The sequence below is a fragment of the Oncorhynchus clarkii genome, unplaced genomic scaffold, assembly GCF_045791955.1.
Source record: "Oncorhynchus clarkii lewisi isolate Uvic-CL-2024 unplaced genomic scaffold, UVic_Ocla_1.0 unplaced_contig_13966_pilon_pilon, whole genome shotgun sequence".
Lineage (NCBI taxonomy): Eukaryota > Metazoa > Chordata > Actinopteri > Salmoniformes > Salmonidae > Oncorhynchus > Oncorhynchus clarkii.
The window spans coordinates 17,501-30,000 of record NW_027258061.1 but is presented as its reverse complement, the minus strand read 5'-3'; the positions used below and the strand labels follow the sequence as shown (position 1 = coordinate 30,000).

Below are 12,500 nucleotides of genomic sequence, written 5' to 3'. Positions count from 1 at the left end.
TATCACCACAACCATGGAAACCACTAGAGATATCACCACAACCATGGAAACCACTAGAGGTATCACCACAACCATGGAAACCACTAGAGATATCACCACAACCATGGAAACCACTAGAGGTATCACCACAACCATGGTAACCACTAGAGGTATCACCACAACCATGGTAACCACTAAAGGTATCACCACAGCCATGGTAACCACTAGAGGTATCACCACAGCCATGGTAACCACTAGAGGTATCACCACAACCATGGTAACAACTAGAGGTATCACCACAACCATGGTAACCACTAGAGGTATCTCCACAGCCATGGTAACCACGAGAGGTATCACCACAACCATAGTAACCACTAGAGGTATCACCACAACCATGGTAACCACTAGAGGTATCACCACAACCATGGTAACCACTAGAGGTATCACCACAACCATGGTAACCACTAGAGGTATCACCACAACCATGGTAACCACTAGAGGTATCACCACAGCCATGGTAACCACTAGAGGTATCACCACAACCATGGTAACCACTAGAGGTATCTCCACAGCCATGGTAACCACTAGAGGTACCACCACAACCATAGTAACCACTAGAGGTATCACCACAAGCATGGTAACTACTAGAGGTATCACCACAACCATGGTAACCACTAGAGGTATCACCACAACCATGGTAACCACTAGAGATATCACCACAACCATGGAAACCACTAGAGATATCACCACAACCATGGAAACCACTAGAGGTACCACCACAACCATAGTAACCACTAGAGGTATCACCACAAGCATGGTAACTACTAGAGGTATCACCACAACCATGGTAACCACTAGAGGTATCACCACAAGCTATTTTACAGTAGTGTTCCTGCTGCATATCCAATATACACCAGCTATTTTACAGTAGTGTTCCTGCTGCATATCCAATATACACCAGCTATTTTACAGTAGTGTTCCTGCTGCATATCCAATATACACCAGCTGTTTTACAGTAGTGTTCCTGCTACATATCCAATATACACCAGCTATTTTACAGTAGTGTTCCTGCTGCATATCCAATATACACCAGCTATTTTACAGTAGTGTTCCTGCTGCATATCCAATATACACCAGCTATTTTACAGTAGTGTTCCTGCTGCATATCCAATATACACCAGCTATTTTACAGTAGTGTTCCTGCTGCATATCCAATATACACCAGCTATTTTACAGTAGTGTTCCTGCTGCATATCCAATATACACCAGCTATTTTACAGTAGTGTTCCTGCTGCATATCCAATATACACCAGCTGTTTTACAGTAGTGTTCCTGCTGCATATCCAACATACACCAGCTGTTTTACAGTAGTGTTCCTGCTGCATATCCAATATACACCAGCTATTTTACAGTAGTGTTCCTGCTGCATATCCAACATACACCAGCTATTTTACAGTAGTGTTCCTGCTGCATATCCAATATACAGCAGCTATTTTACAGTAGTGTTCCTGCTACATATCCATTGCAAAGTAATCAGTCTTCCACGTCTCCTCTCTGAATTTGTCCTAATGTGTGTTTGCGTCTCTGTCCTTTGTGGGTGCGTGCGTTGTGAACCAAGGGCCCACGCATGATTAAACAGAGGAACGCGTGACGACATGTTCAGCCTGCAGATTTAGAGGCTACAGTCACCGGTTGAATTAGGTGCCAGTGAATTACTGTGTCACCGAGAGCCACGAGTCCCCTGTCTTTGTCTTTAATTACAAACCACTCCGGCCACGCTCCGTATCGCAGGTGTATCTATCTCCGTGGCTGGCTGTTCCTGTGTCCTAAATCGCACCCTATTCCCTATATTATGACTACTTTCAACCGAAGCCTTATTTAAATGTAATTTTTTATTTAACTATGCAAGTCAGTTAATTAATAAGAACACATTCTTATTTACAATGACGGCCTGCTGGGGTACAGTGGGTTAACTGCCTTGTTCAGGGGAACAGTGGGTTAACTGCCTTGTTCAGGGGAACAGTGGGTTAACTGCCTTGTTCAGGGGAACAGTGGGTTAACTGCCTTGTTCAGGGGAACAGTGGGCTAACTGCCTTGTTCAGGGTAACAGTGGGTTAACTGCCTTGTTCAGGGGTACAGTGGGTTAACTGCCTTGTTCAGTGGAACAGTGGGTTAAATGCCTTGTTCAGGGGTACAGTGGGTTAACTGCCTTGTTCAGGGGAACAGTGGGTTAACTGCCTTGTTCAGGGGAACAGTGGGTTAACTGCCTTGTTCAGGGGAACAGTGGGTTAACTGCCTTGTTCAGGGGAACAGTGGGTTAACTGCCTTGTTCAGGGGAACAGTGGGTTAACTGCCTTGTTCAGGGGAACAGTGGGTTAACTGCCTTGTTCAGGGGTGCAGTGGGTTAACTGCCTTGTTCAGGGGAACAGTGGGTTAACTGCCTTGTTCAGGGGAACAGTGGGTTAACTGCTTTGTTCAGGGGTGCAGTGGGTTAACTGCCTTGTTCAGGGGAACAGTGGGTTAACTGCCTTGTTCAGGGGAACAGTGGGTTAACTGCCTTGTTCAGGGGAACAGTGGGTTAACTGCCTTGTTCAGGGGTGCAGTGGGTTAACTGCCTTGTTCAGGGGAACAGTGGGTTAACTGCCTTGTTCAGGGGAACAGTGGATTAACTGCCTTGTTCAGGGGAACAGTGGGTTAACTGCCTTGTTCAGGGGAACAGTGGGTTAACTGCCTTGTTCAGGGGTGCAGTGGGTTAACTGCCTTGTTCAGGGGAACAGTGGGTTAACTGTCCTGTTCAGGGGAACAGTGGGTTAACTGCCTTGTTCAGGGGAACAGTGGGTTAACTGCCTTGCTCAGGGGAACAGTGGGTTAACTGCCTTGTTCAGGGGAACAGTGGGTTAACTGCCTTGTTCAGGGGAACAGTGGGTTAACTGCCTTGTTCAGGGGAACAGTGGGTTAACTGCCTTGTTCAGGGGATCAGTGGGTTAACTGCCTTGTTCAGGGGAACAGTGGGTTAACTGCCTTGTTCAGGGGAACAGTGGGTTAACTGCCTTGTTCAGGGGAACAGTGGGTTAACTGCCTTGTTCAGGGGAACGGTGGGTTAACTGCCTTGTTCAGGGGAACGGTGGGTTAACTGCCTTGTTCAGGGGAACAGTGGGTTAACTGCCTTGTTCAGGGGAACAGTGGGTTAACTGCCTTGTTCAGGGGTGGAACGACATATTTTTTACTTTTGTCAGCTCAGGGATTCGATCCAGCAACCTTTCGGTTATTGGCCCAATGCTCGAACCACTAGGCTACCTTCCGCCCCCTATTGGCTACCTGCCGCCCCCTATTGGGTGACTTCCGCCCCCTATTGGGTGCCTGCCGCCCCCTATTGGGTGCCTGCCGCCCCCTATTGGGTGCCTGCCGCCCCCTATTGGCTACCTGCCGCCCCCTATTGGCTACCTGCCGCCCCCTATTGGCTACCTGCCGCCCCCTATTGGCTACCTGCCGCCCCCTATCGGGTGCCTTTTGGGATACAGACAGGGAGAGGAGCAGCATTCCCACCACTGCCCAGCCCAGTCCTCCCGGGATTCAATTTAGGAGTGTAACTTCCAGTGACGTTTGTTAATGAAGATCTTCCCCCTTGCGCGACACCATTTAACTTCCCCATTCTCCCCTAACCCCTCTTAGAAAGGTTCCTGTTGCTATGAACCCTGCTGTGCTCATCGCACCAGGCTATTCCAAGACTGAATCCGGAACAAACCACGACAAAGTAGCCACGTAGGCTGTGTGAGACCAATATAGCGTTGCATTAATGTAGTCTGAACTATAGGGTTGACCATAGTGGTTTGCTACTCAATGTCTTGCTTCACGGCACGCCGGCGATGACTGGAAATTAGCCTCCACTCTCTCCCAGCAGCCAGCAATCTGAAGCCAGGCTTATCAGCTCTCTCTCTCTCTCTCTCTCTCTCACTCTCTCTGTCTGTCTCTCTCTCTCTCTCTCTCTCTCTCTCTCTCTCTCTCTGTCTCTCTCTGTCTCTCTCTCTCTCTCTCTCTGTCTCTCTCTCTGTCTCTCTCTCTCTCTCTCTCTCTCTCTCTCTCTCTCTCTCTCTCTCTCTCTCTGTCTCTCTCTCTCTGTCTCTCTCTCTCTCTCTCTCTCTCTCTCTCTCTCTCTCTCTCTCTCTCTCTCTCTCTCACACAAACACACACACACACACACGCATGTACGTACTATCCTAGTAGTCTGAATCCCTCAGTGGGTCCATTAGCTATCCCATTTTGTTATTGAGCCTCGCTGCACCGAGAGCTTGGCAGCTCTGGCACGTCTGCACACATGGGAACAGAGGGACAGACTGTGTTCAGTGGGAATCTTTAGGGGAATGGTGTGCGTGCGTGCGTTCGTGTGTGTGTGTGTTCACACCAGGGATAAGTGGTCCATTAATATGGTCCATGCTCGTCCACCCTACAGTCAGCTTACAGCCAGCTCCATGCTCTCTGTTTATTTACAAGAGGGTTTCAGGATGGTCCACTCTACAGCCAGCTCCATGCTCTCTGTTTATTTACAAGATGGTTTCAGGATGGTCCAGTCTAGTTGGAGGTGTTTCCTCTCCATCACACTTAACCCTCAGAAACACGTTAGGATGTTCAGCTGAGACCAATATTTATACTGTTGTCCTCATGTGTAGCTGAGGGAACTAGAACAAGAATAAGAAAATAAAATATATATAAATATAAAAATAACATATATAAATAACGTATATAAATAACATATATAAATAACGTATATAAATAACGTATATAAATAACATATATAAATATATAAATAACATATATAAATATATAAATAACATATATGTAAATATATAAATAACATAAATGTAAATATATAAATAACATATATGTAAATATATAAATAACATATATAAATAACGTATATAAATAACATATATAAATAACATATATAAATAACGTATATAAATAACATATATAAATATATAAATAACATATATAAATATATAAATAACATATATGTAAATATATAAATAACATAAATGTAAATATATAAATAACATATATGTAAATATATAAATAACATATATAAATATATAAATAACATCGATAATGTGTCTGATTCCTCATTTTCACCTTTGAGGGTGTTTCTTGTTTCTTGTTATAAGTGCTGAGGGGAACTTTATGCACTTGGCCAGATGATTCTGCATCTTTGTTGCATTCTTCCCATATGATTTGGCACAGTATTTGCAAATGTACACAGTGTTTCCTTCTACATTAGCTACAGTGAAATGTCTCCACACATCAGATGCGTGGCATTTTCCTGTAAAGATTAGAAAAAAAATAGTAAAAAACCCCAAATACAATTCTATATACAGATAAATAGTTAAGTAGTTAGATTAAAAAACTCCTTTGTAAAATGCATGTATTAAAATCAAATATGTATGGAAACAGGTGAATTAACACTCCTCAGTTAGCAGGCTCAAGCAAACTAAAACCCACATCGTAGCAAAAACTAACTAGCAGAAATGTTTAACAAGTTAGAAATGATTTAACCACACTTTGCTGTAGGCTACTATTTACTAGTTAACAAAAAAATAATGTAAAATATATTCACCCCACCCAGTATTGTAATCAAAACTTACCAGAAAGCATGTAGTCCTTGGCTCAGACAGTGTAGTAGTGTGGGCTCAATAGCATCTCATTAGTGTGCAAGATCTTGAGAATCAGCTGAACATGTGATGGCAGAATGCACTGTGCATGCAGAGGGTTGTAATTCCATTGAATTGGGAATTGTTTATCCAAAATATGCCACAGTACCTAGAATTACCTTATGTGTATCCCACAAAAAAGGCTCAATTTCAAAAGCTAACTTTTTTTTGATGAATTTAAGAAAATTCTCCAAATCCCAGGGCATAACTTCCCATGGAACATTCCGGAGATTTACCGGAAAGGTTCCGGCCCTTTGCAACACTAAATATACCTTTAAACAGATCTGTTACTATATACAGTAAACCTTTAAACATGTCTGTTACTATAGACAGTATACCTTTAAACAGGTCTGTTACTATATACAGTAAACCTTTAAACATGTCTGTTACTATAGACAGTAAACCTTTAAACATGTCTGTTACTATATACAGTAAACCTTTAAACATGTCTGTTACTATAGACAGTAAACCTTTAAACATGTCTGTTACTATAGACAGTATACCTTTAAACATGTCTGTTACTATAGACAGTAAACCTTTAAACATGTCTGTTACTATAGACAGTAAACCTTTAAACATGTCTGTTACTATAGACAGTAAACCTTTAAACATGTCTGTTACTATAGACAGTATACCTTTAAACATGTCTGTTACTATAGACAGTAAACCTTTAAACATGTCTGTTACTATAGACAGTAAACCTTTAAACATGTCTGTTACTATATACAGTAAACCTTTAAACATGTCTGTTACTATAGACAGTAAACCTTTAAACATGTCTGTTACTATATACAGTAAACCTTTAAACATGTCTGTTACTATATGCAGTAAACCTTTAAACATGTCTGTTACTATAGACAGTAAACCTTTAAACATGTATGTTACTATATACAGTAAACCTTTAAACAGGTATGTTACTATATACAGTAAACCTTTAAACATGTCTGTTACTATATACAGTAAACCTTTAAACAGGTCTGTTACTATAGACAGTAAACCTTTAAACAGGTCTGTTACTATAGACAGTAAACCTTTAAACATGTCTGTTACTATAGACAGTAAACCTTTAAACATGTCTGTTACTATATAGAGTAAACTTTTAAACATGTCTGTTACTATATACAGTAAACCTTTAAACATGTCTGTTACTATAGACAGTAAACCTTTAAACATGTCTGTTACTATAGACAGTAAACCTTTAAACATGTCTGTTACTATAGACAGTAAACCTTTAAACATGTCTGTTACTATAGACAGTAAACCTTTAAACATGTCTGTTACTATATACAGTAAACCTTTAAACATGTCTGTTACTATAGACAGTAAACCTTTAAACATGTCTGTTACTATATACAGTAAACCTTTAAACATGTCTGTTACTATAGACAGTAAACCTTTAAACATGTCTGTTACTATAGACAGTAAACCTTTAAACATGTCTGTTACTATAGACAGTATACCTTTAAATATGTCTGTTACTATAGACAGTAAACCTTTAGACATGTCTGTTACTATATACAGTAAACCTTTAAACATGTCTGTTACTATAGACAGTAAACCTTTAAACATGTCTGTTACTATAGACAGTAAACCTTTAAACATGTCTGTTACTATAGACAGTAAACCTTTAAACATGTATTTTACTATAGACAGTAAACCTTTAAACATGTCTGTTACTATATAAAGTAAACCTTTAAACATGTCTGTTACTATATACAGTACACCTTTAAACATGTCTGTTACTATAGACAGTAAACCTTTAAACATGTCTGTTACTATAGACAGTAAACCTTTAAACATGTCTGTTACTATAGACAGTAAACTTTTAAACATGTCTGTTACTATAGACAGTAAACCTTTAAACATGTCTGTTACTATAGACAGTATACCTTTAAACATGTCTGTTACTATAGACAGTAAACCTTTAAACATGTCTGTTACTATAGACAGTAAACCTTTAAACATGTCTGTTACTATATACAGTAAACCTTTAAACATGTCTGTTACTATAGACAGTAAACCTTTAAACATGTCTGTTACTATATACAGTAAACCTTTAAACATGTCTGTTACTATAGACAGTAAACCTTTAAACATGTCTGTTACTATAGACAGTAAACCTTTAAACATGTCTGTTACTATAGACAGTATACCTTTAAACATGTCTGTTACTATAGACAGTAAACCTTTAGACATGTCTGTTACTATATACAGTAAACCTTTAAACATGTCTGTTACTATATACAGTAAACCTTTAAACATGTCTGTTACTATATACAGTACACCTTTAAACATGTCTGTTACTATAGACAGTAAACCTTTAAACATGTCTGTTACTATAGACAGTAAACCTTTAAACATGTCTGTTACTATAGACAGTAAACCTTTAAACATGTCTGTTACTATAGACAGTAAACCTTTAAACATGTCTGTTACTATAGACAGTATACCTTTAAACATGTCTGTTACTATAGACAGTAAACCTTTAAACATGTCTGTTACTATAGACAGTAAACCTTTAAACTTGTCCATCATCTCTGTATATATAGCACTGTAAATATAGAGTAAACCTGTAAACTTGTCCATCATCTCTGTATATATAGAGTAAACCTTTAAACTTGTCCATCATCTCTGTATATATAGAGTAAACCTGTAAACTTGTCCATCATCTCTGTATATATAGAGTAAACCTTTAAACTTGTCCATCATCTCTGTATATATAGCACTGTAAATATAGAGTAAACCTGTAAACTTGTCCATCATCTCTGTATATATAGCACTGTATATATAGAGTAAACCTGTAAACTTGTCCATCATCTCTGTAAATATAGCACTGTAAATATAGAGTAAACCTGTAAACTTGTCCATCATCTCTGTATATATAGCACTGTAAATATAGAGTAAACCTGTAAACTTGTCCATCATCTTTGTATATATAGTACTGTATATATAGAGTAAACCTGTAAACTTGTCCATCATCTCTGTATATATAGCACTGTATATATAGAGTAAACCTGTAAACTTGTCCATCATCTCTGTGTATATAGCACTGTATATATAGAGTAAACCTGTAAACTTGTCCATCATCTCTGTATATATAGAGTAAACCTTTAAACTTGTCCATCATCTCTGTAAATATAGCACTGTAAATATAGAGTAAACCTGTAAACTTGTCCATCATCTCTGTAAATATAGAGTAAACCTGTAACCTTGCCCATCATCTCTGTATATATAGAGTAAACCTTTAAACATGTCCATCATCTCTGTATATATAGAGTAAACCTGTAAACTTGTCCATCATCTCTGTATATATAGCACTGTATATATAGAGTAAACCTGTAAACTTGTCCATCATCTCTGTATATATAGCACTGTATATATAGAGTAAACCTGTAAACTTGTCCATCATCTCTGTATATATAGCACTGTAAATATAGAGTAAACCTGTAAACTTGTCCATCATCTCTGTATATATAGCACTGTAAATATAGAGTAAACCTGTAACCTTGTCCATCATCTCTGTATATATAGCACTGTATATATAGAGTAAACCTTTAAACATGTCCATCATCTCTGTATATATAGCACTGTATATATAGGGTAAACCTTTAAACATGTCTGTCATGTTTATTTGTTTACAGAGACACACAAAGTGGGCCGGATGGACGATGACATGTGGTTGCTAGGCAACATCAACCAGACTGGGTACTTCCGGGTGAACTACGACCTCCACAACTGGAGGCTCCTCATTGGACAGCTGATGACCAACGCTGAGGTAGGACACTCTTCCTCTTCGTCATCCTCCTCTTCTTCATCTTCCTCTTCTTCCTCCTCGTCATCTTCCTCTTCCTCATCTTCCTCCTCTTCTTCATCTTCCTCTTCATCATCTTCCTCTTCTTCCTCTTCGTCATCTTCCTCTTCTTCATCTTCCTCTTCTTCCTCCTCGTCATCTTCCTTTTCCCCATCTTCCTCCCCTTCTTCATCTTCCTCTTCATCATCTTCCTCTTCTTCCTCTTCGTCATCTTCCTCTTCTTCATCTTCCTCTTCTTCCTCTTCGTCATCTTCCTCTTCTTCATCTTCCTCTTCTTCCTCTTCGTCATCTTCCTCTTCTTCCTCTTCTTCATCTTCCTCTACATCATCTTCCTCTTCTTCATCTTCCTCCTCTTTCTCCTCGTCATCTGGACCATTAAAGGTTTGTATAAAAACGTAAAAGCAGAAAAATCTATGAAAACCGTTCCACCTTTTACCCTTTTCTCTCCGTAGATCATCTCTGTCGGCAACAGGGCGGGGCTCATCGATGACGTCTTCAATCTGGCCAGGTGCGTTTAATGACCGCCTCATCACAGGATTCTGTTTGGTTTCTGTTCCTGTTCTCTCACTGTGGCTTCCCTCATCTGTGTTTTCTCAGTAGGAGCCTCTAACAAGTCCCTCATCTGTGTTTTCCCAGTAGGAGCCTCTAACAAACCTTCCCTCTTTGTTTTCTCAGTAGGAGCCTCTAACAAGTCCTCCCTCATCTGTGTTTTCTCAGTAGGAACCTCTAACAAGTCCTCCCTCATCTGTGTTTTCTCAGTAGGAGCCTCTAACAAGTCCTCCCTCATCTGTGTTTTCTCAGTAGGAACCTCTAACAAGTCCTCCCTCTGTGTTTTCTCAGTAGGAGCCTCTAACAAGTCCTCCCTCTGTGTTTTCTCAGTAGGAGCCTCTAACAAACCCTACCTCTGTGTTTTCTCATTAGGAGCCTCTAACAAACCCTCCCCCTGTGTTTTCTCAGTAGGAGCCTCTAACAAACCCTCTGTGTTTTCTCAGTAGGAGCCTCTAACAAATCCTCTGTGTTTTCTCAATAGGAGCCTCTAACAAACCCTCCCTCTGTGTTTTCTCAGTAGAAGCCCTCTAGCACACCGACTACAGTCCTGTTGGCTCTGTCCACAGAGTCCCGACACAGTGTTACCCATCTAGTCTCACACGTCATCATATCATCCCCTCTGACCACTGTTCTCAGTACAGCCAGTATTATAAAGACTGGAGACACGTCATCACAGCTTCTCATTTTAAACTGTTCTCAGTGCAGCCAGTATTATAAAGACTGGAGACACGTCATCACAGCTTCTCATTTTAAACTGTTCTCAGTGCAGCTGTAGTTATAGAGATTAGAGACACGTCGTCACAGCTTCTTTTCCCAAACTGTTTTCATTACAGCCATTGTTATAGAGATTGGACACATGTCATCACACATCACAGCTTCTCTTCTCAGCCTGTTCTCAGTACAGCCGTTTTTATAGAGATTAGACACGTCATCTCAGCTTCTATTCTCAACCTGTTTTCAGTACAGCCTTTATTAGACAAAGGGCTAATAATGGAAATAGGAAATATCAATGATGTGACCAGGAAATACCAATGTTGTGACCAGGAAATACCAATGTTGTGACCAGGAAATACCAATGTTGTGACCAGGAAATACCAATGTTGTGACCAGGAAATACCAATGTTGTGACCAGGAAATACCAATGATGTGACCAGGAAATACCAATGATGTGACCAGGAAATACCAATGATGTGACCAGGAAATACCAATGTTGTGACCAGGAAATACCAATGTTGTGACCAGGAAATACCAATGTTGTGACCAGGAAATACCAATGATGTGACCAGGAAATACCAATGATGTGACCAGGAAATACCGATGTTGTGACCAGGAAATACCGATGTTGTGACCAGGAAATACCAATGATGTGACCAGGAAATACCAATGATGTGACCAGGAAATACCGATGTTGTGACCAGGAAATACCGATGTTGTGACCAGGAAATACCAATGTTGTGACCAGGAAATATGTCCGGGTGGAATTGTGACGAGCCCAAAGTGGTGGACAAATGATTTGCCTGTCTTTTCTCAGAACAGTAGTTCCGTGACTGATTCCCTGGTTGGCTACACAGCTCATAAGGCACAGCGGTTTTCATCTGTTGGACACGCCATGCTGGCAGGATGCTGGAAACACATCGCGCTAGCTAACGGGAACAGAGAGCCTGCCGCTTGGTGACAGCTGGCCTGCGGCGTGTCTTTGAACATATTGTACACGGCATCCATCCTGACTGCCGCTGTCTCTCCACGTGTCTCTCCCCGCTCCCCTGCGCATGGAGCTCAGATGCTCGCTCCACACCGAGTGGCTGCGTGCGCCAGCCTCCGCTTCATCACACCGCCATGACAGACAGCCAGATCCACTGTTTGTGTATCAAATGGCTCCCTACTCCCTAAATAGTGCACTACTAGGTGCGCCACAGGGCCCTGGTCAAAAGTAGTGCACTATTTAAAGAATAGGCTGCCATTTGAAACGCATCCCCACAACCTCCTCTTTGACAAAGGGAAGACACACAGCTCCGGGATGGTGTGTTTTAGTGTCTGGAAACAGTGGGGTTGATGAGGATGCAGCCTCCTCTTTGACAAAGGGAAGACACACAGCTCTGGGATGGTGTGTTTTAGTGTCTGGAAACAGTGGGGTTGATGAGGATGCAGCCTCCTCTTTGACAAAGGGAAGACACACAGCTCCGGGATGGTGTGTTTCAGTGTCTGGAAACAGTGGGGTTGATGAGGATGCAGCCTCCTCTTTGACAAAGGGAAGACACACAGCTCCAGGATGGTGTGTTTTAGTGTCTGGAAACAGTGGGGTTGATGAGGATGCAGCCTCCGCATCACGGTGGCTGTGCTTCCACTGTCTGATAGATACTAGTTAGTAGGTCAAGTCAGGGATCTCCTGATGACAGTACTCTCAGAGCTAAGATCTAGTGGCTGTGCTTCCACTGTCTGATAGATACTAGTTATTAGGT

At 41.0% G+C, this 12,500-nt stretch overlaps 1 protein-coding gene across 1 annotated transcript in view; it reads left to right on the top strand.

The window, feature by feature from the left end:
* LOC139394701 (thyrotropin-releasing hormone-degrading ectoenzyme-like) overlaps positions 1-12,500 on the top strand; it is a gene marked incomplete at both ends in the record, with an annotated part of 139,785 nt that overhangs the window by 109,970 nt on the left and 17,315 nt on the right. The window contains 2 exons of the mRNA XM_071142796.1: positions 9,323-9,456; positions 9,945-10,000. Coding sequence (XP_070998897.1) covers positions 9,323-9,456; positions 9,945-10,000 — 190 coding nt within the window. The remainder of the gene's footprint in view (positions 1-9,322; positions 9,457-9,944; positions 10,001-12,500) is intronic.